We start from the raw sequence: 27,896 nt of genomic DNA, 5'->3' as shown, positions 1-27,896 counted from the left end.
TATATTAGTTGCATACTATAATGGGAGAAAAAAAAGAGGAAATCAAATTAAAAATGAGAAGAAAGATAAATCCTAAACGCCACTCGTGCTTCACTTCTCTATATTGTTATTCTCCTCTCAATCATAGACTACATATTTTTCTAATGGTTTAAATTCAAAACTGTGACTAGCTCATGACTTGTCATACTATTATCACTATTTAGAGGTAGAGGATTGGATTATAGTTACTTATCCAGCCCTCAATAACCCATGGCATATGGACCCAACCAATGTGTTCATAGTTGGGCTTGCACTGCACAACCAAAAGCCAATCGGATTGCAGAAGGGTCTGACCCAAACTCATCCATCTTGGACAGACAACAGGATGTGGGCAAGTTGTCTCGCCAACCAGGCCACAGCACCCGTCAATAGATCATTTCCACGGGAACGCGACACCGAGCTTCCCCTCCAACAGGCCAGGGGAGTACCAAGAAGAAACGCATCCACGTCAGATCCGAATATGTTCCATAGATCTTTATCAATATAACCCATCCGCTGTGGGAACCCAAAGAATTCCCCGGCCTCTTCGCGCGTCCGTTATCATCCCACCGTCCCACGGTACGCCGCCTACTAACTTTTTTGCAGTCGAGCCCAGCACAGTATTGCCGTGAGGTCTCCCCGTGGCGAGTCCATCTATTCTCCTCTCTTACCACAAGAGGACGGACAAAAAGGCTGCACTTGGGGTTTTCCGCTGGATCCCCAATTTCTTTGGCGATCATAACCGGCGGATCAAAAGTAACGCCCTGCTCCCAAAGCTTTTGATTTTATAAGTGTCTCTTTCTCACGGCGGAATCGACAAAGCTTACACTCTCCTGCTCATAAAAAGTTTTCCTGGAGTAGATCTGGGGGCAGTGCCTTACTTCCTCCATTTTACATAAAAAAAAAATCTCTTGCTCATACGAGAAGAATATATAGAAAGAAAACTCCTGGAAACAAGAACCAAGAAGGTGAGCGGAGCCCCCAAAAAAAAATCGTTCTTCTTTTTTCTTTGCTCGTATTCTTTGTACCGCAGGAGGATTGATCAATAAATTCTCAAAATCCGACTCGTTTCATTGATATTTTTGCGGTTCTTTTCTTTTTTTCTTTCGTTTTTTCTTTCTTTCTTTATTTCTTTCTTCCATGTCAAAGATCGCACGGCTTTCCTTTTTCTTTCTTTCTTTCGTTCGTACTTGTGTTCCTTATTTTTTTTCTTTGTTCCATGTCAAAAAGATCGCACGGTTTTCCTTTTTTTTTTTTGGTTTCCTGGTCTCATGATGTTGTTTAAATTTCTTGGGTTCTTGTCATTGACTTTTCAGTGTGGTTAGTCGCCAAACGGTCATCTTCTCAAAGTCAAAAGGCTTTCTTTGATATTTTTTTCTAGAGATCTGAATGGGCTCTGTGGCCAAGAAGTCAAGATTTAATTTCTCCTTGTAGATTTCATTAATTATATATGGAGTTCAGGATATTGAAGGAAAAAGATGATGCAAGCCGCTGCGTTCGTTGCCAAAGGAAGCGTTGTTGCTGCCTCCGAGCTCCAGAGTCATCAAAGGAGAGTCTCCGCTGGTCTCGGTGCGTTCCGAAGGAAAACTTTGGGACCGAATAGTATGCGGATGCCGGAGAGTGGGTTCTTCTGTGGGAGATCGCCTTTTGGCTCTTCGCTTAATTTGAGAGTGGAGATGGCGCGGGTGAGGGCAGGAGTGGAAGGAATCTTTAGATCCAGAGAGAAAGCTCGCTGGGTCAGGGTCCAAGCTTCTGGTTCGTTTGCTTCCCATAATTTTGGTCTTTCGTTAATTCTTGCATGCTGGATGTTTTCACTATTCTTTTGGACTGGGTTTCTTCGATCTTGCTATGCAACTTTGCGAGCGGTTTGATGTTCTCGTCAAAGAATATCTTCCTTCTATTTTGCTGTCAGCTCTCAATTCTCATGCCATGCATTTATGACCATGTCTTCCACACTTTGATGGGTTATGTTGACGATTGTCGTAGTTTGCTACTCTCTCTGCGTTCTTACTTATTCACTTGATTGAGATTTTTCTTCTGGTTGTATGTAATTTAACTTGCTATGTTTATTATGAGAAAACCCTTTGGGATGTAAAAGGGAATATAATGATTGCTTCCACTTGAAATTCTCTTTTTGTAACATGATGCATGATCACCCTTTTAGGCTATTTAAAGATGTTTGTTTTGAAGATCCTGGTGTGGATTATGTCAAGGGACGGATGGTTGTTGCTTTTGAAAATTATGTAAAAAATGTCAAACAATGCTTCTTGCAACACTGGACCTCGCAGGGCACATAAATTCATCCTTGACCTATCATTTCTTTACTATCAGCTCCAGAACATATGGTTTGTAAGAATGAACCTTTTCAGACAACCTCACATGACTTCATCAATTTACTAACCATAATGGATTCATAAAACTAAAATAGACAAAGGAGAATTATTAGGACAAGGGTGAGAAGTCTACTTGTACCTGTAACGTCATATGATCACCATCCCCACCACAAGTTGGTCCTTTTGTGGCCTTGAAAACTTTCTTTAGGTCTCACTAGTATTTAATGGTGGTGTTGTAACTTCAAATGTGCATCTTTTTGGACACTTTAAGTTGTTTATATTATTCTGGAGGAATTATTCAGTCATTTGCATACTGTGGAAGCCCCCACGCTATGAAAACTTCTAATATTTAGCCAGTCTTGTTACAATATTAGATATTTGTTTTTACCCATCATACTGTTACTCCTGTTCGACATGCTCTATTTTTTAGTGACATAAGATCTTTTTCTTTTACTTCATTTTAGGTGATCCGGAGGATGTTCCTTCTGAAAAACTTCAAGCAAAATCTTCTGGGACCGTTTTGCCGTATGTTGGTGTTGCTTGCTTGGGGGCCATTTTGTTTGGATATCATCTTGGGTATGTGATCAAGAATAATATTTTATATCTATGTTTACTTCTCTTAGATAATTTGGATGTTCATGAAGCATTCTACTGTCATGTTCATTATCATTTTAAATTTAAAGCTGCAATTGTAGTCATTGTGGTTTCGTATAAGAGGTGTTTGTGGCCCTTCAAATCTTTGTAAAAATTTGAACTGGGGCGGCAGTGTCTTTTTTGCTGAATGGTATTATATATTGCAGTGTGGTGAATGGAGCGCTTGAATACCTCTCAAGGATCTTGGAATTACTGAAAATGCTGTACTAAAAGGTATATAGATCAGTGGATCTTACTAAATATTTTAATTTCAAGAAAATCTCTTGAAATCCTTAGTTATGGTTCTTGTGAGCATGGGAACCATTTCTCTAATATATTAGAAAAAAAGCCTGTCTTCTCTTTCTGAATGTATTGAAAATCATCTGACAGACTGGAGTTGATTGTGCATTTTAAGATATCATTTTGGTTTATTAACTTCAGAATTGCTTGTTTATGCCTTAATAGAACTCTATAAGGCAAGGATTTTAACCTTTGGTTGCATTCACACAAGATGTGTTTTACCTGTTGTGCTCTCTTTTTATCCAGGTTGGGTTGTTAGCTCATTACTTGCAGGAGCTACTTTTGGCTCTTTCGCTGGAGGAGCATTGGCCGACAAATTTGGTCGAACACGAACATTCCAGCTAGATGCAATTCCACTTGTAGTTGGTGCATTTCTCAGGTGTGGCCCACTATAGTTCATATTAGGCTGCAAAACTTCATTTTAGCTTCGAAGATAATTGTGTCTGAGTTCATGGACAAAATGATTGCAGTGCGACATCCCAGAGTGTACGGACAATGATAATTGGCCGGATACTTGCTGGAATTGGAATTGGAATCTCTTCTGCTATCGTGCCACTTTACATATCTGAGGTTCCTGGTTTTGGAAGTTTACCTGGTCACCATAATACTGTATCTTTAACAGTTGAATGTTCTCTATAGCTAACATATCCACCAATTTTCAGATATCACCAACCGAAATTCGTGGAGCTCTTGGATCTGTTAATCAACTCTTCATTTGCATTGGAATTCTTGCAGCTTTGGTGGCTGGATTGCCTTTGGCAGGAAATCCTTTATGGTGTGTTTTCCTTTCCTGGTTCTACTGTAATATCTAAAACTGCAGGGCTCCAAATTTTATCTGGGATTTCATTTAACATGTAATATATCACGTGTCTTGTTAACCAAGTTTCCTATGAAAATTTCAGTTATATCTGTGTTTAGCAAATAATGATACTGGCTCCTGTGTAACTTCTTTGATGTTGTATATGTGCATGCCAAGTTAATTCTAAAGATATCACTTAAGAAGGAAGTTATTTGGTGAGGTTCTTCGTTTTGCAAATGTTTTGGAATGAAGAGAATCTCTAACCATAAAAAAGAGAGAGAGAAATTAAAGAGCCAAATTTTTTTGAAAGAGGCTTACAAATTTTCCTTCCTGTTAGGTCAATTACTCCAAGTGGAAATAAAAAAAGGCAAAATGCATCAGGCTACATCTTCCATGTCTTATGTTACTCTCTATATGCAATTTTTCTTAGTACAACCAAATAAGAGAGAACTCTCACTTCTCTATCCTCTTGTTTTCTCATCCTCCATTTAATTAATCATCTTTCCCCCCAATTTCTTACAACCAGATGCTTAGGATCATTATACAGTGGCAGCACTCTAGTTATCTTCAAATAATCTAAGATTCACCAAGTAGTAGTCTTTTGATTCTAGCATGAGAGTGCAAGAATACCATCACTCAATTTACTTTCCACCTTATGCCACTACGATGCTGTCTCTTCGTTTATGTTTATGGTGGTACAAAAGATCAGCTTGTTAATTGTGTCAAGTCTTTTTCCCAAAAGTTTGTCCTTGAGCAATGACATCCTTTTTATAATAGGGCATTAGTGTGCTTTCTGAGATCTGTGGTTGATGGAGGCTCTGATACTAATATTATCAAGTCCGTCTGATTGGCAGTTTCGAATTGTTGCGCTCTTTGTCTGTTAAGATGCCTCAGCTGCAGACATTATTGCACATCCAGTTGTAACCTACCGTAATCATAAATTTTACGTGATGCGGGAACACCTTGCTGTGTTTTAGTCCGTCATTTGGTTTTAGATCCTGGAAAGATTTTTTTGGATTCATATGATCATCATGCAGTTCATACCCCTAACGAGAACTACCATAAGAGAAGTCTAGCATGAAACACCAACTCAAATTAAAGATCTAAACCAGGCTTCTTTGTGCCTCCGCATCTTCAGTTGTGATGCTTTTCTTAATATCTACACCTTCCTTAAGCTTCAACCACTCTTAGATAAGTTTACTTCTTGTGGACATCTTGCTTCTCTGTTCAAAAGAATATTTCTACTCATATTTCAAGAGTGGATTTGGATAAGCGAAAATCATGCTACAAGTGGGGGCTTAGCATTTTTATGCAGATGTGGTTGTTATTCTGTTCAAACCTCCCACATAACTGTTACCATTTTATAGAAAGTTTTAGAAATATTACTAGTAAACATGGATCAGATTATATATATATATCTTGAATAATTCTTATAATATTTGTATCCTTTATCTAGGTGGAGGACAATGTTTGGTATTGCAATTGTTCCCTCTGTCCTATTGGCTTTGGGGATGGCTATTTCTCCAGAAAGTCCTCGTTGGCTATTTCAGGTGTTTGTTCACCGAACTACTTCGTTATGTCATGCAAGTTCAGATTTATCTACATAAATGTCTTGTTTTGCATCTTTCTTTTTCATAATGCCCATCTGATTTTTTTTCTTTACATTATAGCAAGCAAAACTTTCTCAAGCAGAGATAGCTGTAAAGAAACTCTATGGAAAGGAAAAGGTTGCTGAGGTTATGCATGATCTAAAAGCTGGTGGCCAAGGTTCCACAGAACCTGATGCCAATTGGTTTGATCTCTTCAATAAGCGCTACAGGAAAGGTATTTTAAGTGGCTATTTGTAATGCTATAGGACTGGTATTATGTTCTTCACACCATCAAGTGCTTTCATCATTTTGTCCTGTATATAAATTAGGCTGTTTTAACTAATGAAGCTACATTCTTTTCATGTTTTGAATCTCTTGAATAAGGCATATGTTCCATAATTAAATTAATAAAGCAGTGGGATTTATAGTTGGAAATCTTATTTTTTATGTTTATATAATTAATGTTATACCTATTTCCATATAAACCACCTGCCGCAAATAATCATGCATGAAATTTTCATTTTCACACATGCTAGCAAAGATGAGCACATGTATATATGTATATAGTTGAATGGTACATATGTTTTGATCCTATAAAGTAGTTATATTTACATATAGCAAGAACATTCTCTGTCACTGCTACGCTTGTCGTTATGTTTATTGTACCTACCTTTTTTTTATATGAAACTGGATAATCAGGATACATGTTTATTTTTTGATAAAAATATCTCATAATTTAATCATTTATATCCTGTTGAGATCTTATAAAATCTTGAGGCATAAAATTTTATGTCTTGGAAAAACTCATATTGGAAAAACTCATATTGGAAAAACTCATAAAGGTTGATGCAATCAACCACTCATTTCAAGTTTGATGACCATTCAATTGAATGTTATGTACTTGACTGTAAGTGTTGGTTTTCATGTACGTGCAACGGAAGCTGTACTTTCTTAGGTAATCACTCAAGTTCCCACCTCTTAGCTGGTATTTTGTGATCCTATCACAGTCCACATAGGCCTCTAGTGTATGCTGTAAAACTATCTCAGTTCCCTTACATTATTCATAACGTTTTTGGTTTAATTGTCTTCATTTACCTGCTGCATTTACTGCACTGAATTGGAAGATGACAGTGCTATAGGTAACATAGCTCAAGGATTAAAGGGCTTCTATAAAATTTCAAATTGTTCTTGTATAGTAGCAATTTTCTCTGACTTACTAAAAAAATCTTAAATTGTTCTTGATTTTTCCTTTTGCCAAATGAATCTCCGAATTATTCTTCGTAAATGAATCAATACTGTCTTTTTCAATATTCATGAATTATACACAAATTTCATGATTTATTCACAAGTTAATCATGACTGCTTTACTCCATTCTAATATGCTTTAAACTAGTGATGCTATGTATTGTTGCAGGTGGTGTTGTCTTTGCTTTTGTTTATTATTCTTGCCTGTTTAGTATGGGAGCTCCAATGCATGTATTTACATTGATAAATATACAAATGTTTTTATAAAGTTCACTTTATATTTTAATTATTTATTTCCTAATTTTAGTTATGTAAATTCTTTCTAAACTTTTTGGTAACTTTGCTATATTTTTTTTTTTTCAAACTCTAGTCTTTGATACTAGGCAAATGCCGAACATTTGACTGTGCTGTCAAGAAGATAAGAAGGATGTAAAATACCAAAGTATGAAGAACAGTGTGTGAGGCATTATTGAACTTCTCAATACATTTGGAGGTCATGCTATATTTGGTTGAAGGTCAATGAGCACATCTGGTTGCCAATGAACTAGCAGTACCATCCAGGATTTGGAAGTAACTCACTGCTATCTAACAAAGCTCTAAAGAAGTTCTGATGTTCATTGGAATTGTGAGTGTTTTATGCAAGCTCATTTCCTTTTTTTTTCAGAGGCCGGGGGGAAGGGAATTTTGAGTTACAAGCAAGTTTCTGCTGCAGGAGTTCATGTCCATAAGGAGATAAGCATCAACGTGGCCTAGATACTAAGATATACGGTCAAGGTTTATTGTATGCAATTGTACTTTGTTTCCTTGCAAAGGACTTTGTTGAGAGAGTTCTTGGTAAGGATAGAGAAGCAGGAGGTTCAAAAGGGTTGAATTGATGTGCTCAAGGATTAGAGAACTATTGACTACCATTACATAAGCACAAATACCAGCTTGTGATTTATGATTTATGGAGGAGGGTTCCAAGTGGAGGAGGCTCTGAAATCGAATTTTGGGAGGGGGGTTTTCCAAGCATTGGACCTACGGAATTCTACAATCTGGGTTTACCTCCCTTTCTCTCAATGAAAGATTTGTCGAAGAGTGGTGGGAAGAAGAAGAAGAAGAGAACAATATCATTTAAACATGGATCTCATGGGGTCTTGAAGGAGTTGATCGAGGGAAAATGTTTATCATTTTGTGAACCACCGCAGCATGATAATGATCTATGGACCAATCATGATTATTTTCTTGATGCATTTTATTGCACTGCCAGGGTTGGCGTGAATCTCCTTGGCTTCTTCTTTCTTGGATCTCTCAGACTCGATAAGAATTTAGAGCATTGTTATGATGATAGTTTTGAATAATGACCATTAGTACATTTTAACTGCTGTTAAAAAGGATTTGCATCACCATGACTTGTTATAAGATTTTGTAATAATCTTTGAACATTGACCTTTATGTATGTGATATTACCACTGTCTGTCTTATATAATTGTCATAGTGACCATTGTTTGACATCATCACTATTTTAAGAATCGATACTAGTTTGTTACATTAATTGCGATTAATGGTACATCTATCCCATTATTTTTGAATTACATGGTAATATTTTATAAATATCATTTCATAATGCCATTATTTTTCTTTAATACAGCATTAGATGGCACATTGACAACTTGTTACAAAATTAAGTTTTTTTGATATTTTGACTTAATGTTTATCTATTATCCTTCATGTTTAAGATATGAGTTATTCCAGTTTGTTCATACCAACTAGATGCAAACAATTAAGAGTTGCATGCTTATGAAACATGATTATTTCTAAGCTTCAGCAATAATGTGTACATGATAGTAAGAATGAGAGAATTAATGAAAGTGGTTAGGCTTGCCATTCTTTTCCTCAGCTAATAAGAGAAAGAAGAGGAAGTGTATGAGCAACAAGCTGTTGGATCTTTGAATCTCATGCAAGAAGATATTTAATTGAAAATAACTTGTAATTTTGTGTCAATTCATCACTGTAAATTGCCTGTTTAAAAGCACTGAAACAATTTTAAAATAATATTCTTAATTCTCTAAGGGTTCCTGCCACTTATAATGGTTATATGACTTATTGAACTTGCTTTGACTCAAAAAAAGGATTACTGAACCTTTCAATGGGTGACCGATATGAATATTTTGGGATCCTTTGCAGTCCCCCTTGAAATATTTGTCACATATATAACAAAAAATATAGCTAATCTGGGATAAACAATAAATGCCAGATTTCTTGATTGTGCATTTGTCAAATTTGGCACATCATGTGACACCTCTGATCATGTTACCATATCATAATATCCCGTTACCATCATTTTGACTTCTTTCTCTCCTCTACTATCACACATTGTTTAAATTAAAACTAAGTCAGCTGGTTCTCCATGGCCTATGTGCTCACTAATCTTTCTTTGAAGTTTTATGATGTGCTGAATTTAACTGCCGAATGTTATCACACATAATTACATGTGCATCCACCTCTTTGCATAATAGTAAAACATTTGTCTCTCTTCTAGTCTTGGTAAGATGTGCATGCCGATCATACAACATTCTAATGCTGCATGTTTGTGTCATCTGTGCTACCTTTGTCCCAAAATTGTAATTCTTGAAGCATATGGAGTTATGGACAGTATTTCTGCACAGTTCAAGCACTCACTTGTATTAAGCTGAAATATCCCATGTAAAACACATGTTTCTAAAAAATGTTGTCAACTGCAGTTGTGAGTGTAGGAGCAGCATTGTTTTTGTTTCAACAGTTGGCCGGTATAAATGCTGTTGTATATTATTCTACATCTGTGTTTCGGAGTGCGGGAATTGCTTCTGATGTTGCAGCAAGTGCTCTTGTCGGGGCATCAAATGTCTTTGGTCAGTTTCTTCTATATCTAAATCAACTCATGAGATTTGACTTTTCTGCTTTCTGTCACTACATATTCTGTATATGGTTTTATTTTTCACTGGATTTATTATGTAATTATAGGCACTGCAATTGCATCTTCTCTGATGGACAGGCAAGGAAGGAAAAGTCTTCTAATCACAAGCTTTACTGGAATGGTAACTCCTTTTTCTAATTTACAATATGTCCATCTTTATCATTTTGGATTTTTTTTTTCCTTTAGTATTTCTGGAGAATTTTAACTATATGTGGTACCTTGAATGCATTTAGGTACTTTCTGAGGTTCAGCTTAATTTATGTAACTAGAAACTTTCTGTTAGCTCAGTTTTGCGAAACCCTCCCAACCACCAGTTTTCGGTCATATTCTAGACATAGAAAATGATTAAGAAAAATCTACAGCTATGCCTTGCTGTTTTCCTGGTTTCTTGACATCAAATACATGTTCATTTTGGTTTCTTGACATCAAACACATGTTCATTATGGTTGCACATTATTGATTTTACACAAACATGAGCTTATCTAATTCCGTGGCATTAAAGCACATGACAGTCATTCCAACCCTTTACCATCATTTCTTGAAGCCCCATCGTTTGCAAGGATGTAAATGTTAAGAAGTATAAAACATTCAACAAACGCAGTTCCAATAAACAGCCAAAAAAATGCTTTGTCGGAATAAAGAGAACTAAATAGGCTGGACTAGTGCTTTCATCTAAAGGATGTCGTTTATTGGAGTTTTTAAGGGTTTATCTTTCTCATTAACAGTGATAACAAGTAATAAAGTATATTTGTCAAAATTAGACAAGAATCCCAAGAAAAGGAAAGATGTCAGAAAGGGCTTAAGGGGCTTGACATTTTTTGCATGGTAGAGACAGTGATCTTGACTTGAACTGAGTTAGATATGTCAGGTCTGGCAGGTTCACTTGATTTGTTGACAAAATGGAGGTCCTCTGCTTGAAACAGAACCATCTGTGATAAAGTGGGGCCCTCTTCTGGTAATATAGGCTGACAGGTAGACAAAATACCGCTAAAGGCTGCCAGTTATCCAATGTTGTGACATTCTGACAATCCAAGGACAAATCTAAGAACTTTCCTGTCTTTTTCTTTTTGCGGTGAGAGCTTCAAAAGTTTTACGAATTCCTCGAATGTTGTTGAAACTCTGATAGCCAAGTTTTAGTGACGAAGCAGGGCAATAATTATCTAGATGCCAAGATCCAACCGAACGGTCAAATTATCAAAATGCGACTTCATTCTGCAGTTGTGAATGTGGACCTTCAAATTTTATGAGCAAGAATGAACGGAACCTAGAATGCATGTTAACAAAACAACCCACGAGTGCCGGGTGTTCTAAGTGTAAGATAACAATCTGCATGAGTGCTGGGTGTCCTAAAGTGTGAGATATCAACATACAAAAAATCTGACATGAGGACAATTTTGTACTACACAAATATCTAAAATTAAAAGCTAGAAACCTATCAACATATGCTGGATTCTTAGACTAAAATTACTAGCCAATGGCACTTTTGAAACCTTAAGTTCATGCGCTAATGCAATCAACAATGGGAGATATGTGTGGCATTTTATTAGAATTGTCAAGATTTAGACACATTCTGCTAAATACATGAAATAATCTGGAGTAAATGTGCACAAATAATCGAGAATAAATTTTAGTCTCCTTTGGCAGGACACTCCATTCTTGGGTACAGTGTTATGTTGTGGCATGTCCCAAGTGTTCAAACGCACTACGACTTCATATTTTTGGAGCTATGATAGCATGAAACTGGGGGAAAATGTGTTCAAAACAAATGTCCATCAAGGGATTTGCCAAATACATGCAGGCTCCGGAGATTCACTAAGTTGAGTGTCACGACACAAATGAAGTAAAATTAACAAATAAAGAATGAAATGAATACTTTATGAGTGCGTAGTATGCTGTAATACATGTACATTATATGACTTCTACACCATATATTTATAACAGCTTCCACTAAAGCTAGTCATTTTCCTGTCATTTAGTGAGAACTACATATTAATGTCTGATAGGATCAATTATGCTAATGAATGGAAAAGTTATCTCCAATTTAATGAGGTGTTAACTATCTTTGGAGTCACGTTTTGTTAATCTGTTGTTTGTGTTAGCTTGGGTCTTGTGAATTGCTGTCATCATGTTTTTCTTTCTATTTATCTGCCAGCAATTTCAAATAATAATTCGTTGTTACTGATGAAGATATATGAAACCTAATATTTGGCAGAACCTTTCATTATTTTCAAATGTTCATGTTTTATGTTATCTTCTTCCAAATATTATGGGTAAGGCCTGTTTCTATGTTTATTGATTTTCTGTTATTCTGATTTAAGTTTGTAAATTGCGAAATCACAACGACCAGAATCTCAACATGCATTTGATCATTTCTTGCTATTCATTAAATTCTATTTATATCAATTATCATAAGCAGCATTTTGGTTTGTCATTTCTGCTACAGGAAGGTATTGGCAAATGTAATCACCCAAAATCTTAGCACAGCAAATCAATAATGTTAGAAAGCATTGGCCTATCATTTTCCCCCCTGTATTCATGTCTTTGGTTTTATGTCATATTTTCTGGATAATTTTTGAATTTCATTCTTATGATGTGGGAATGATTTTGTGTTTTCTGAAGGCTACTTCGATGTTGCTCCTCTCGCTATCTTTCACTTGGAAGGTTCTGGCACCTTATTCAGGAATCCTTGCAGTATTGGGCACGGTCCTGTAAGTTTGTATAATTCCCTTACTGCTTATTTTATTTATCATGTTTGTTCGCTCACTTTTCTTGGTTCACTTGTAACTGGGATATGTTACTTGATTTTGATGATAGGTATGTGTTGTCCTTCTCACTTGGTGCTGGCCCTGTACCAGCCCTTCTGCTTCCGGAGATATTTGCTTCCAGAATCAGAGCCAAGGCAGTTGCATTATCTCTGGGAATGCACTGGGTAAGTGAGGCCTAAATCTATTAAAGACGACTTTTTTAGGCATGGAGATGTGTAAAAACAAATTCTACACTGACCAATTCCTCCTTTCTTGCTCTTCCCTTTTCTAAGGCACCCCCCCCCCCCCCCCCAAAAAAAAAAAAAAAAAAAAACACCCTACCGCTTCCCCTCCACGCTATTTTCATTGCTTATTGTTTTGTCACGCTATCTGTAAATAACATTACATCTTGTTTTTTTATTACACATGGAAAAAGTCGGTGAGTCTCGAGTGCAGTAAATGACCTACATCTTCTATGCTGAAATCATTTAGCATTACTATTTATTGATTCATTTTTTGGCATTCTATGGAATTTCGTGACTTCTACTCGAAGCCTTTAAATACCACCTCTGTATAATCATCCGGGTGGTTTGTCCATTGGAAATTTAGCCGGAGCTTTCTTCTGCATGAGCATATATTCAGGGTGTCTTTGTTTAATTCTATATTTTCCATTGAATTGATTGGAGAGGCAAAAATTATTTTAGGTGACAAGTTTTTGTGGAGGCCCCACGAGCTTCTACATTCTGACTAAAATTGATATTCGTGTCCCAATTTTGGGACAGCTAACTTCGAAAAACCTCCAATAGATTCTCACTTGTTTCTGATAAGGTTACCCCAGGCCCTTCAGATGTCTTTCTTAGTGCCCTTCAGATGTCTTCTTAGTTATTTGTTTTTGGACCATCATCAACATTGCAAAATTGCAGCATTTGATAACTTTTTTTTCCTGATTTATTCACTTGCAAATAACTAATAACTAAGCTTGGATTCTTCCATTTTTGCAGATTTCCAATTTTGTTATTGGCCTTTACTTCTTGAGCGTTGTGAACAAATTTGGAATCAGCAGAGTCTACTTGGGATTCGCAGCAGTCTGCTCTCTCGCAGTTCTGTATATAGCTGGCAATGTGGTGGAGACCAAAGGCCGATCACTGGAAGAAATTGAGCGTGCTCTTAACCCTGCAATTTGATATATTAAAAAGTAACTGGAGCATTTTGCAGGTCAAAAGGAGAGCCAACAAATGGAATGTGATATACCTTCCCTTTCTCCCGTGGAATAATGAAAAGAACCATAGTAGTTTTAGGCTTGCAACAGGCTTCTTGGGCGTTTCCACTATGGTGTTATGAGTCGAATAAAATCGATCTTGACGAATATCAAGCTTGTCGTGATGACATCTTGGAGGAAGTTTGAAGACTGCGAAGACTATTTGTTCTTAGATTTTAACTCCGTCGCTCTGTTGGCGAAAAATCAAGATTGGTTGCTCTTGTAGCATCATTTTGTAAGATCCAAAGCTGTTTAATCTCCTGAAACTTTCTCGAACTCTATAAAGATGTCAGCGTCAATGGACAGACTATTCCAAGTCATGGGTGGCAATCTCCATCTCTTGCCATGGTATGATGTCGTGTTAGTTGCAATGAAATGAGAATCGGAGCCAAATTTGATTTGTGAAAATCTTTGTAATCTTTGTATAACAATAAGAATCGGAGCCAAATTTGATTTGTAAAAATCGAGTCAAAAGCAGTCTATTTGATACTCCTGGTTACATACCTATTTAGGTGATGAGGTGGATGGATCCAATTTTTGACCTTTCTTATAGGTTGGATTTGGGCCGGGTTTGGCTGACAGGACCGGATATTGAACCTAGAAAAAGATTTGGGTATTAGATTGGATTTTGAATAGAAATAAGGTATTTATTAAGTTATTTTATTACACTTTTAGGTTATTTTTAGAATATTCAGTAGATCCAAAATGATATCTTATAAATTGTGAAACATGTTAAAAAGAAAAAAATGATGCATTGCATCTAAAAGGTGGCTGAGTTGTCACTTTATCATATGTAATCAAAAGATGTGAAGAGAAAAAAGATCTACCATAATCAGGCTCGATGTAAATATTTAATTCATAGCTTATATACTTTGAAAGCCAAATTTTCTAGTAATAATTGTTAAACATAATCATATATATGATTTGGATAGAAATTCAATGAAACAAAATGGATACATATGATGCACACACACAAATACATACATAAAGAAAAAATTAATACATTGTTTCTGAAAGGTGGTTGAGTTGTTGCTTTATTATATGCAATCAAAAGGCACGAAGAAAAAAATCTACCATAATCAAGCTTAATGTAAATACTAAATTCCAAGCTTATTTATTTTGAAAGATAAATTTTTTAATAACAGTCATTAGCCATAATCATATCTAACTTGGATAAAAATCTAGTGAAACAAAATAGTTACACACATGTATATACACATACGCACAACTAGGTTGGATTTAGAATTTTTTATATCTTAAATTTTAACTTTTGATCAAATTTTGGTGCGCAAACTGACCTCAATATTTATTTTTCACATCTGAATTCTATACTCTAGTTTGGTTTAAGATGGTCGAGCAGATTGTTGATACCCTAAATTACATCCATATCAAGTTGGTTTCGTGGATTCAAATTAAACATATAACAACAAATGTATTGCTGAGAAATGATCTGTCGTTTGTCTTGCTTAGATGGAAACATATATTAATTTGGTAACTAACGTTGGCTGGAAAAGTGAAAATGAATCATATGATGGGACGAGAAGAGGCGCAACTGTTGGAAAAAATAAGGAATTATCCATTCCTCCGCCCGTACAAAGATTATTTAGCGGCTTTCCCTTTGTACTTGAGGCGACTTGACATATACCCTGAGGTATGTTAAGGATACGTCAAGAGAGTACGGAAAAATAACTTATTTAATCCAGACAATTCGAGATTGTAAATGATGGGCAATCACTAAAGGAGTTTGGGCCCGGGAGGTAGGGGTGCGTGGGCCCCTCTCGCTCAATAAGTTTGCTAATCTTTTCATTAGGCTTAGCGCCCCCTTCCTTTTTTTTTTATTTTAAAGTTTGCTAATGTCCTGTGTCTTTTTCACTAAGAAATAGGGTACTACACTGTCAGTCACACGTGCATAAAAAAGAGCTGCTCAACCAAAATAACCAATTCAAGTCCAAGTGATGCTCTTGAGGCCCATTATTTTCTCAAAAAAAAAAAAACACAAAAAAAGGAAGTAAGGGAAAAAAATCTTTGAGAGGCAGCGTGCTCGGTTGGACACAGTCAGTTCATAGGTGATAATTGAATTTTAGTCTTGCGAAGAAATTTACATCTTTTTCTTTTAGTTACATTACTGATGATCCATGCAAGAATAGAGAAACATAAAATTACATGACTCCTCTACCTCTAAATTCTAATGGCAATAATTGGAGAAGCTCCTGAACCAAAGGTGCCAACTAGGCCCAGTATCTGAGCCTGTTTCAATGGTTTTGTGGGCCGCTGCCGACGTCCCCGGATATGGCCCGTTAACATCCCCATCACCAGGCTAGTTCACCCTCAAAACGCGCGGGAAAAGTTTGAAGGGACTCCTCCAAAAACACTCACGCCAAGTGATGGCGCAAGCCCGCGCCCGCGCCAAAAGATTTCGAAACCCCAAGTTGGCAAGCAGTTGCTCCAAACCCTAGACCCCCGATCCCCTTAAAGACCTCGAGAACCCTCTCACTCTCCTCCCATCGCCTCCTTGCTGCTTTCCTTACCTCTCTCTCTCTGTCTCTTCCTCCGTGCGTTCGAAGAAATTCCCCACCCAGAGGAATCCTTGGTCTTCTCCTCGCCTCCAATTCCGGGATGTATGTCGTGAAGAGAGACGGCCGGCAGGAGTCGGTCCACTTCGACAAGATCACAGCCAGGCTAAAGAAGCTGAGCTACGGGCTGAGCCAGGAGCACTGCGACCCGGTTCTCGTGGCCCAGAAGGTCTGCGCCGGGGTCTACAAGGGCGTCACCACCAGCCAGCTCGATGAGCTTACTGCCGAGACCGCTGCTGCCATGACAGCAAACCATCCTGACTATGCCTCGGTCCTTCCTCCCTCCCTTTCCCTTCCGATGTTGATCGCTCATTTGAAAAAAAATGGTTTTGTTTTAGGGGGGTGATCTTATGCTTCTCTTTCTTATTATAGCTTGCAGCCAGGATCGCGGTCTCGAATTTGCATAAGAACACGAAGAAGTCGTTCTCGGAGACGTAAGATGCCTGTTTTACTTTTATTTATTTATTATATTTCTTACTTCGGGAGATTTAGATTTGGTAATGTGCATTCATAATTTTAGATCTCTGGTTGTTGGCTTATGAATTGATGGTTATGGTCACAGGATCAAGGATATGTATAACCATTTTAATGAAAGATCTGGGCAGAAGGCCCCTTTGATTGCCGATGATGTCTATGAGATAATTATGAAGGTGATCTAATCTTGCTAGTCTCTGTTTAAACATATGTAAGATAATTGGAGTTCTTTACAACTCATTTCTGTGTGCCGTTGGATTGCTTTCTAGCAGTAATGATGTTAGAAACTTGTTATACATCACCATAGAAAGGAAACATAAGATTGCTGTACATCCAATCCAATCAAATCCAGTGTTTGTTAAACGTATTCTTAAATGTTCATCATCATTAGGCCCTCAAAGTAATTTTGGACTCTTATTTTGTTTGTATCTTCACTTTCATATTCATGAGGTTTGATGGAGTCTACATCTGAATTATACATGCTAGCTCAATCCCCATTCACACCCCCCAGAAAAATATCTCCATGATTTATGATGTAATTTGTCGTGTCTGAGATTGGATCCACCATGATAACATTAAAAAAAAGGACACCTAAAAATCTTAATTACAAAATAAATCTTAATTTGCACCCTGAATGGCTGAAAAATGTTTGATGGTAACGATTATGGCTGTGCAAAATGTGTTCTTTGCATACATGGTGCTTGCTGTGTTTTTCTAATTGTATCTACTTGTATTCTTATTGCCCTAGTTAGATAGGACATTCATTTCACGACTTCTCCTCAGGTTTACTTATTTATTTATTTTTGGTTAATTATCATCTGTTTGCATGGTATTCTTACAATTTAAAATGTGATATAATGATATAACCATTGGTCCTTGTGTAATTTGTTCCAATTGTATGTATTTCAGAATGCTGCTCGCTTGGACAGTGAGATAATTTATGACAGGGACTTTGATTATGACTATTTTGGCTTTAAGACTCTTGAGAGATCTTACCTCCTGAAAGTTTCTGGAAAAGTAGTAGAAAGGCCACAGCACATGCTGATGAGAGTAGCTGTTGGAATCCACAAGGATGATATTGATTCTGTTCTCAGAACATATCATTTGATGTCTCAACGCTGGTTCACTCATGCTTCTCCAACGTTATTTAATGCAGGCACTCCAAGGCCTCAAGTACTATCTCCGAACTCTTTCAAACCCTCAAAATCATTTGGAAAAAAACTTATTTGCTTGTTTACTTTATGGGGTTGTGCCAGTTAAGCAGCTGCTTCCTTGTCTGCATGAAAGATGATAGTATTGAGGGAATCTATGACACTCTGATGGAATGTGCTGTCATAAGCAAGTCTGCTGGAGGAATTGGTGTTTCAGTTCATAACATACGTGCTACAGGTAGTTATATTCGTGGGACAAATGGAACTTCTAATGGCATTGTTCCGATGTTGCGGGTGTTTAATAATACTGCTCGTTATGTTGATCAAGGGGGAGGCAAGAGAAAGGGTATGCTAACCATGTTAACTTCTTTTGTTTTCTTTAATATCAGCAATGCATACAGTTGTTGATTGCAAAAATATTTTTTTAGGTGCATTTGCTGTGTATTTGGAGCCTTGGCATGCAGATATTTTTGAGTTCCTTGATCTTCGAAAGAACCACGGAAAGGTATTGTTTGTAGCTTGTCAAGCTCTGGAGGGTGATAGTTCAATCACATCCTTATGCCTAGTTTTTTAGAGATGTATTCTGCCTTGTATACTTATTGGCTCGAGTGGGGATGACAAACTGATTTAGTTACTTTATTGAACTGCTAATGGTTTGTTCATTATACAAGATTTTCAGTTCATGAAATTTCACTCAATGCTAGCCTGACATAAGGTAGCATAAGATATTATTTAATTGTTACTTGATGTTACCTAATTTTGTTAACCTCCCCCTTGAACCATGACTATAAGTAGTGATGCGACTTTATAAAATCAAGATGTAATGGTAACATACAATCAAATGGGAATTAGTCAAGAAATGCATTTCATGTCGTCTATTTAAGTATGCTGTCATAAGTATAGTAGACAATTTAATAAAAGAAATATGCCAGTACAAGAAATACACAAGATATGTAATGTCAAGTCTCAATCCATATGATTTAATAATATTCTTAGGCAGTTATTTCCAACAAAGAAGCATATGTTCCTACCAATGATAAATTTATCCTTGCAGTATGAGTACTTAGTTTCTAGGTGTTTACAGGAAGAACATAGGGCACGAGATCTTTTTTATGCGCTTTGGGTTCCTGATCTCTTTATGGAGAGGGTCCAAAGTAATGGACAGTGGTCGCTGTTTTGCCCTAGTGAAGCCCCAGGATTGGCTGACTGTTGGGGTGAAGATTTTGAGAAGCTGTATATGAAACATGAAAGAGAGGTGATCCTGGTTTTCAAATTTTAAATTAGAATTACTTTGAATTGAACTGGCTTTCACTGATTTCTTCTTTAAAACTCTAGGGCAAGGCAAAGAAAGTTGTTGCAGCTCAGAACCTATGGTTTGAAATTCTGAAAGCCCAGATAGAAACTGGAACACCATATATGCTTTTCAAGGTATTATACTAAGAATATCAGTTTCTGTCATATCAATTAGTTTGCTGGGCTGTGCAGAACTTTTTATATGTCCACAGGATACTTGCAATAGAAAAAGTAATCAACAAAATCTGGGGACTATCAAGTCTTCAAACTTATGTACTGAGATAATAGAGTTCACAAGTCCTACTGAAACTGCTGTGTGCAATTTGGCATCAATTTCTTTACCGCGGTTTGTCAGAGAGAAGGTATACCCTGTGGATCATATCTTGTAAATTCAATTAATATGCTTCCATAACAAAGGACATGCTTACATTGTTGGCTTTTATGTCCTTCAGGGGGTTCCTATAGAGTCACATCCATCCAAGCTGGTTGGCAGCAGTGGATCAAAGAACAGATATTTTGACTTTGACAAGCTAGCTGAGGTGTGCTTCAATTGTTTGATTTTTGTAGGATGGAATATTTCACACTATTTATCATCACTGTTCTTAATTTAACAGGTTACTAAGATAGTTACAGCAAACCTCAACAAAATAATAGATGTTAATTATTACCCAGTTGAAACTGCAAAGAGGTCAAATCTACGGCACAGACCAATTGGCATAGGAGTCCAGGGCTTGGCAGATACTTTCATCTTACTCGGCATGCCATTTGATTCTCCAGAGGTGTTTACAAGGCATAAGAGATTCTTTCCAGTACCATCTTTTGAAGTGTTTGATTTACAGATCTACTAATGTAATTGTTTTTGTAGGCTCTAGAGCTAAACAAGGACATATTTGAGACTATATATTACCATGCCTTGAAAGCTTCTTCTGAGATTTCTGCAACAGAAGGAACCTATGAGACATATCAAGGGAGCCCTGTCAGTAAGTTTTGTGTATCCTTCTGGATATCTGAAATATTTGTGTTTTGTGGTTTTGCTTTTGTTCCTATGAAATTTATTTTATCTTGTGAGAGCTCTGCACATCAATGGTTACTGAGAAAGAAGAAATGCATCCCTATATGACCTAATGACTAAGGGTCAGAAAAGAAAGGATTCCTATTGTGGTCCATTCTTTAAAATGCTTTAGATACTACTTCTTCAAACAAGTATTGAATTGTCTGTTGGGAGGAATTGAAACTGTTAGATTAGTTGCCTATATAAAGAGTTGGAAAAATCAATGATTTTTGGAAAGGATCTTCTCATTGCTTTGTGCCTTTTGAGTATTTTTTACATTTGAAATATGAAGATGGATGGTGTCCATCTACTGAACGATCAAGACCAATGGATGGGTGATCCACATCCTGTTGATCATACTCCATTCTTTCAAAAGTATAACCACTGGTGGTATACGGAAGGCAACACTGACATGCATTAAATTGAACATGGAGAAACTCGTGCAAAGATATGATATGCCAATACATTCTTAAATGTAAAATTTTGTTTGCTTGTACAAGACGGATTTTGCTTTTTTTTACTTTTACCATGCTCAAACACTATTATAATGCAAAATCTGTGATAACATGCATAATGTCTGCCCTTTTGATGTGCAGGGAATTCTTCAACCTGACATGTGGAATGTAACCCCATCTGATAGATGGGATTGGCCTGCTCTAAGAAAAATGATTTCTGAGTATGGATTAAGAAACTCCCTTCTTATAGCTCCTATGCCCACTGCTTCCACTAGTCAGATTCTTGGCAACAATGAGTGTTTTGAGCCCTACACATCGAATATCTACAGTCGCAGAGTTCTGAGGTCTGCTCTTATATGCTTTTAGTAATGTAGCTAAATGTTCAAGCAAGTGCTTTTGTCTTCACAGCTTATTGTTTCTTCAAATTCAGTGGAGAATTTGTTGTGGTGAACAAACATCTGCTGCATGACTTGACTGAGATGGGTCTCTGGTCCCCGGCCCTCAAAAACATGATTATTTATGAGGGTGGTTCAGTTGTCAAGATTCCAGAAATTCCAGAACATCTGAAAGCAATTTACAAGTATGGATTTGTCTCTCTGCTGTCTAATTCTGAGAGCTTCTTATTTCATTTTTCTTAACTATAATATCTAATGTTAGCATTGTGGTAATGTTTCAGAACTGTATGGGAGATTAAGCAAAGGACACTGGTTGACATGGCTATTGATCGTGGATGCTATATAGATCAGAGCCAAAGCCTAAATATTTACATGGACCAGCCCAACTTTGGAAAATTAACTTCCCTGCATTTCTATGCTTGGTCCAAGGTTTTCTTGCATTAGTTTTTTACTTTAACCAGTGTTCTTCTGTTTTACTTGTTTTACTGCTTGCCTGTCATTCATTTGAGAAAACGCAAGTTGTGATGTTTTGAAATTTTTGTTTTTTTATTAACAAAAGGGTCTCAAAACTGGGATGTATTATTTGCGTACGCGTGCTGCTGCTGATGCAATCAAGTTTACAGTGGATACTTCCCTTCTCAAGGTAAATGCGTGATGCTACTGTTATTGTGCATATTTTTGATCAGTTATGTACCTTCAGTATTATGGTTTTGCTTTTTTCTGCATACTGATCTGAAAAATATGATTGAAGGAATTACATAACACCAAGCCAGTGGAGGATGAGGACGCAGATGCAAAAGCACAGGTTGTTTGCTCCTTGAATAACCGAGAGGAGTGTGTGGCATGTGGGAGCTGAGATCTTTAATTTTGGAGCTCCTATCAGTGTTTTACACGATTAACTGAGTGGAGCCTGAGGCCTCCTCTTTTCAGTCTTTCCTTGCTGGAAGTTGAACCTATAACTTCAGTGATGGCTCTGCAATTGCTTTGTTTCAATGTATGTAGTCTACTATTGCCAAAATCATCTAAATGTGCTGTTCTATATAATTTGTTTTGTAATAAAATGTTTTAATGTTTTCTATGCGTGTAGAATTTGTTTGGGCCTGCGTAAAGAAATTGCAGTCTCCATTTTAAAGTCCTTGGTTTATTCAGTGGTCATGTAAGCACGACCCAGCATAGCGAATTTAATGTATTTGAAAGTCCAGAAATTTTTCAACGACTAATTTTCTTTTTAGCCATATTGAATGTTTATCATGCCTCTTCTCATTTTATTTTACTTGGTCCCTCAAATTTCTTTGCCAGTAAATTACATTGTTTTTCAACACTTTCCTGGATTTGAATTCAAGGGAGAATCATGATATTAGTTATACAAATGATAGTGGTTAAGAGTGCAGATTGGATGATGTTGGTATTGTGAAGCGTAAGAGGTTCACTAGGTAGAGTGCCATTCTAGGCATCTCTGAAGGATGTACGTCGTTGAGGGCATCGATCACAAGCATTTCTGCAAGCCATGAGGATTTTCGGATCCCATCTATATCCGCATCATTTTTTGCCTCCTTCACTGGGGAGAGCATAGCAAAACGGGACCCGTTCATATCATCCCTACCGATCCCATCTATATCCGCATCATATAGTCACCACATTATATAAATATATATTAATTAACCCCGATTTTGTTTCTTTTTTTAGTTAGTTTGATGATCACTGCATTTACCTTTTTATGCTTTTTTTTCATTAACCCCGATTTTCCACCATCCCACGCTGAGCAACCCCAACTCCTGGCGATGACCCTGATGAGATTTGAGGTTGCCAAATGCCAATTGAGAGATGAGTGGCTGTAAGTGGCAGAGACATCGGGTTCGGGTCCAGGGTCGGATTGGGCCTTCTTGGGCTCGATTTGGATCAGATCCATTTGGGATTTGGGCTAGGCTGAGGTTCAGACTCGGTCTCTCTTATCACAATTTGGGAATTTAGACTCGGTCTCAAGTTTGAAATTTTTTCGAGGTCGGGCCGTGATGAGGGGAGGCCGGCCTGGTCCGGTTTCATCCTTACTCTTGCTGAAGGCGGTAATAAATGAAGTCAAGAACACCAGTAACGGTTTCTTTGTTGGGAGCCGGCGAGGTTCGTATTTCTTGGGACACCCGCAGCTAATCTTCGGACTGATAACAAAAGAAGCCGCAGCGGTCGCGTTCCTATCGTCGCCATGGCCGTTTTCCGGCTCGCCGCCGTGATCAAGAAGCCGTCCGGCGAGGATTTCCTGGTGGCCAGGCAGGCTCCGCCGCCGCCGCTGCGGGAAGAGGAATACCAGAAATTCGTGGACTCCGATCTCTGGGACTTGCCTTCGGCGTCGCTGAACCCTCTGGAGGGTGAGATCCGGACCGAGCCGCTCATTGAAGGCGCCGATTCTCTATCAGATAAGCTTGAATTGAGGCGATTCGACGTCTATTCTGCTCTAAGTCAGGTGATTCGCTTCTCTTCTGCTGGGGTTTTGGGATTCGCGCTTTGATTTGTTATCTCTGTTGGAATGACCTTGTTGATAAATTTCAAGAACATTGAAAATTGAGGGTATGTGAAATCTTTCATGCTTTTTGACGCTCTTCCTCTCTTTTCTCTTGCTTCAAGAAAATTTCTGGTTTACAATCTCATTACAAGATATCAACTTGAAATATTTCGCGCTTTATTATGCTCATCCAATCCTGTCTCTTATTTCTACGAATTTCGTAAATTGACGTCGACTTAGGGTTCGTTAATTGAATAGATCTGCTAAAACATCTAGGAGCAGTAGGAATTAGCACTGGTTAATCAATAGCGTGTTAATTCAGTATCTCGTCAATCATGCTCTTCTTGGGTGGGCTATTGGGATATCCATCATTTGTCGGGTTCTGGTGCTTTAAAACTCTGGTTTCAAATAATACATATACATCATATATATATATATATATATATATGATTCATCAAGCAAGTTCAAGAATCACTTTATATGCGATTCATCAAGAAATTTCAAGAATACATGGATAAATCATACATATAGACCACATAATTAAAACATCCATTGAACTTTGCCTCATGTTAACCAAACCTGAAAAATGAGACCAACCAGGAGATGCTACGCATTTAATATATACATTTTTTTTTTGGAATGCCAATGGATTCCAGTAAGAAATTGAATTCCTTGTGCTAATCTGCTTGTTTAATATTCCACATTAATATTATTTGTAATATACTACCGTAGATATAGTGCATTCCTCAAGAACTTAAAAATTCTTTGCCAGTATTTATACAAGTATGGTAGTTTGAAGAAGGTTTTGTTATATTTATCTTTTCAAGTGGGTAAACACATTCCTTTTCCAACTAATCTAGTGGGTTCAAATTACTGGCATTTTAATGATAAAACCTTACCTCTGATATTTCTTTCTTATGTCTTCTCATATAGTTTTGCTTGATTATCTATAATGAAAGGGTAAAAATGTTGAAATATATAGATTCTAGGTTATGCTTTATCAGTTTGTTTGCTTCAACAAGTCATTGGGAACTTAAGAAAACAACTGGACCACTGCAACATGACAGTCATTCTCATGTTCTTTTCTACCAACATTGTCTTCATACTGTTGCTTATTTAGGTTCTGTGGCAAGTGGGTTTGGTAAATGCAATCAGTGGAAGGTGGCAACTGTTGAAGTATGTAGAAGAAGCTGATTTCGGTCCAGAACCTCGAGTGGACACTATTTTCATCCTAGGGAGATTGGAATCTGAAGAGGAAATTTTACAAGGTTAGCGTGCATATTTATGATACCTGACAACATTTTTTGGTGTGATGGTAACTGCATCTCCTGTTTAAAGATGTTGGTTGAGCTATTAACATAGACATGGATGCGTGCATGTTGGACCGCAACTCTGTAGCAACAATTTAATAAATTGTTCATAGTGGCTGGAAATCCATTTTACAATATAGTTCATAAGTAAAGATAAATCCATATGGACCTTTTTGTAATTTTATTGCCATGGTCTATTGGCCTGTTGATAAAGCAAGCTAGACAGAGAGTATCTCTCCTCCCTGCTGCCTCACCCAGCTGCCTTGAGAGAGGAAGAGATTGGCTGGTTTGTGGTGCTGGTCAAATCTAAGTCTGATCTTCTTGAGTGGGGCCTAGGTTTGGGTTGGCTTAGGAATTAGTCATGTCCGGTTCTGTTTATGATGTGGCCCATTAATGGGCCAGTCCAAGAACAACATCCTGAATATCCAACTCCAAGTTTCTTGAAGATAAAAGAGCATAGGAGGGTGGATTGCATCTTGAAGCCATGACTTCTGGATACTTATTAGCAGATGCTAAATGATTTTTTTTTCTTTTATACATACATTACTCCCCAAAATATTTTGGGACAGTCAGTTTTGGAAACAAGATGCTTGCATCTTATGCCATCTTCATTTTTGATAACTATCTTTGTTAAGTGTTATAGGTCTACCTAAAATAAAATTACTTTAACCAACAAATGTCAAAATGCATGCAATCACTGTAAAATAACAAATATTAAGGGGATCTTAGGTATGCAAATTTGTCATGTGAGCCAAGACGATTCAGTGGTATTTATTAAAAAATGTTTACAAATAAATCAGAAATACTTTATTAAGAGTTTTAGTATACCATCATATATGGAAGTCCTCTATTTATGGAAAAAATTAAGGTTGTTTTTACAGAGTTTTTGATTTTTCCCTAGAACAAATTTAAGGTTTATACTAACAATAGAGGCATATGACTATTTAACTAATTCCTATTTTACTTTTTGAAATTGCCTGACTATAGCAAACTTTATGTTTATACCAATTAATGAGATATGTCCAACTATTTCGGGAATATGGCTGTTAGTCTTTGCAAGGTGTTGTGATCCAAGATGAACCATACCTTTTTTATACATGGTCAAACTATACAATCATAGTTTAAATATATTATTATACATTTGAATAGGAATGATTGGTGAATGAGGTGACCTTGAAAAGGACTGATTGGTGAATGAGGATTCATAAAGCTAACCTTAAATAGTTAGGACAAAGCTTATGAATATGGTTCTGATTACATACGTAAGTATAGTTTACCTATACCTATGTCGTTTTATTCATGAAGTGATGAGGCAAATCATGTTTTTGGCATTTTAAAGGATTGCAATGCTGGCACTTTGAAAAAAAGTGTTTGAATATGGACATCTGTATTTGGCTGGGCTTCAGTAACAAGGTGCTTCTATCTGCCTATGGAGTATTAGTGTAAAAGACTGATTATCATGTCAAGCTGTCTAAGCTTTGTTGTGCATTCAAAAGCATTAGCACTTTCAAATCTTATTATAGCTTTACTGTGAAGGTTGTACTGATTGTATTGAGTTTGTCCTTTTGGCATCAAGAAGCATTACTGATACAAGACTCCAGTTCTTGTCATGTGTTCTGCTATATTTATAGAATATGTACACAACATTAATGGCTAGTTGTTCGTATTTTTTGCTAACATTCTCACTACAGCTTCCTTACAAAATTTAACATATTCTTGGAAGCCATCGTAATTTATGGTCCAATTCAAATCGATGTTCTATCGGCAACTAATCATTCATTGTTAAGAAGTTAATTCATATTTCATGCTAATATGCATGAGGTCTGTTGCTAGGAAGATTTATACAATACTTTCTAATCATGCAAATGCAGAGTCATGTAAGTGGTTGTCTATGGAGAGCGCCTTACAGTTGCTTTTGGAAGTGAAGCCAAGTGTTGATCGTGTAGGACCTTTTGTAGTTATTGGACTTCTCCCTGATTCAGCTGTGACATCAAGGTTGAGGACCACATCTACATTGCATTGTCAGGTTCTCTATATTTTCACCTGAATATGTTCTGTTATAAGGGTTACGGAAGTTCCAGTAATTCTAAATGTGCTATAACATTCATTTTATTATCTTTTTTATGGATGTTGTTTCTGATCTACAAGGTTGTTTTTCATTAGTTAGTATAGGATGTACTTCTATTTTTTAAAAAATATAACCTTTTTGCCATATCAAAACAATGACTTGTTACCTTGGTTAATAAAGCATAATTTTATGATCATTTGATAATTTTGTCTAATCCTATCATGTCATTCTGTCAGATATGTGTGCTTTGTTATTTGTTGGGTGTCTATAAACTTGAAATCTTTTATGTTGATCCGAGCCACTCACAATTAGTTATATGGATAATTCTGCCCATGGAATTATAAGTAAATTATTTACCTGAAGGCATGCCTGCTAAGCCTAAGCATCAGTGGAGTCAAGCCATTAGTTTAACTCTTCTTAGGTTTTGGGCATGCTTCTGCTTGATTTTTTTTGTTTTTAATATTCCAATTTCCAACTGCAGTTATATTAAGAATATTCGTCTGACAATATTTTCCTTCTCATTTGGATGATCATATGGTTCTTGGCTGTTCTGTTCATCTGTGATACATTATGGAAGTTCCCCTTCTTTATCTGCAAATAAATTTATAATCCATGTGTGATATTTTCGTGTTATTTCAATGTTATGGGAGACATAATAAGGTCGAGACTCTACCTGAAGATATCCATTATTGTATATAAGCTAATTGCTTTTATACTTCATGTTATTCTGTTGTTTGCTCGATTTGAGTTTTTTCAGGTACATATATATCCTATT

General features: G+C 36.8%; 3 protein-coding genes across 3 annotated transcripts in view; all 3 read left to right on the top strand.

Moving 5' to 3' along the window:
- The first annotated feature begins 607 nt into the window (after positions 1–607).
- LOC103723589 (plastidic glucose transporter 4-like) lies at positions 608–14,262 on the top strand. The gene is given in 15 exon segments (XM_008814545.4): positions 608–986; positions 1,480–1,773; positions 2,816–2,927; positions 3,152–3,177; positions 3,180–3,218; positions 3,531–3,663; positions 3,755–3,854; positions 3,947–4,059; positions 5,540–5,633; positions 5,754–5,907; positions 9,641–9,787; positions 9,900–9,973; positions 12,472–12,560; positions 12,667–12,781; positions 13,598–14,262. Coding segments are annotated over 14 exon segments (1,656 nt in total). The 5' UTR covers positions 608–986; positions 1,480–1,496; the 3' UTR covers positions 13,781–14,262.
- Positions 14,263–15,948: 1,686 nt separating this feature from the next.
- On the top strand, positions 15,949–22,327 carry LOC103723590 (ribonucleoside-diphosphate reductase large subunit-like). Its single transcript, XM_008814547.4, has 17 exons — positions 15,949–16,698; positions 16,800–16,861; positions 16,990–17,077; positions 17,811–18,074; positions 18,158–18,398; positions 18,481–18,557; positions 19,137–19,307; positions 19,388–19,480; positions 19,558–19,707; positions 19,798–19,884; positions 19,960–20,124; positions 20,211–20,330; positions 20,993–21,195; positions 21,282–21,431; positions 21,528–21,675; positions 21,806–21,889; positions 21,998–22,327. Exons 1-17 carry the CDS (start codon positions 16,471–16,473, stop codon positions 22,100–22,102), a joined length of 2,436 nt encoding a protein of 811 aa, XP_008812769.2. The 5' UTR covers positions 15,949–16,470; the 3' UTR covers positions 22,103–22,327.
- Positions 22,328–23,331: 1,004 nt separating this feature from the next.
- The window catches only part of LOC103718831, a 41,845-nt gene continuing 37,280 nt past the window's right edge, over positions 23,332–27,896 (top strand). The window contains exons 1-3 of the mRNA XM_039130129.1: positions 23,332–23,704; positions 24,864–25,011; positions 26,925–27,079. Of these exons, the coding sequence (XP_038986057.1) occupies positions 23,447–23,704; positions 24,864–25,011; positions 26,925–27,079 (561 nt within the window). The 5' untranslated portion in view covers positions 23,332–23,446. The remainder of the gene's footprint in view (positions 23,705–24,863; positions 25,012–26,924; positions 27,080–27,896) is intronic.

The sequence above is a fragment of the Phoenix dactylifera genome, chromosome 9 (genome assembly GCF_009389715.1).
Source record: "Phoenix dactylifera cultivar Barhee BC4 chromosome 9, palm_55x_up_171113_PBpolish2nd_filt_p, whole genome shotgun sequence".
Taxonomy (NCBI): domain Eukaryota; kingdom Viridiplantae; phylum Streptophyta; class Magnoliopsida; order Arecales; family Arecaceae; genus Phoenix; species Phoenix dactylifera.
The sequence above is the reverse complement of the archived record's forward strand: the minus strand, read 5'-3'. Positions and strand labels throughout refer to the sequence as shown.

Bases quoted from the DNA above. Each gene is read 5' to 3' on its own strand.
- LOC103723590 (XM_008814547.4), top strand. From the start codon at position 16,471: ATGTATGTCGTGAAGAGAGACGGCCGGCAGGAGTCGGTCCACTTCGAC. The intron at 19,708-19,797 runs GTATACCCTGTG...TATGTCCTTCAG, and splicing joins CGCGGTTTGTCAGAGAGAAG to GGGGTTCCTATAGAGTCACA. The intron at 21,676-21,805 runs GTTTTCTTGCAT...TATTAACAAAAG, and splicing joins ATTTCTATGCTTGGTCCAAG to GGTCTCAAAACTGGGATGTA.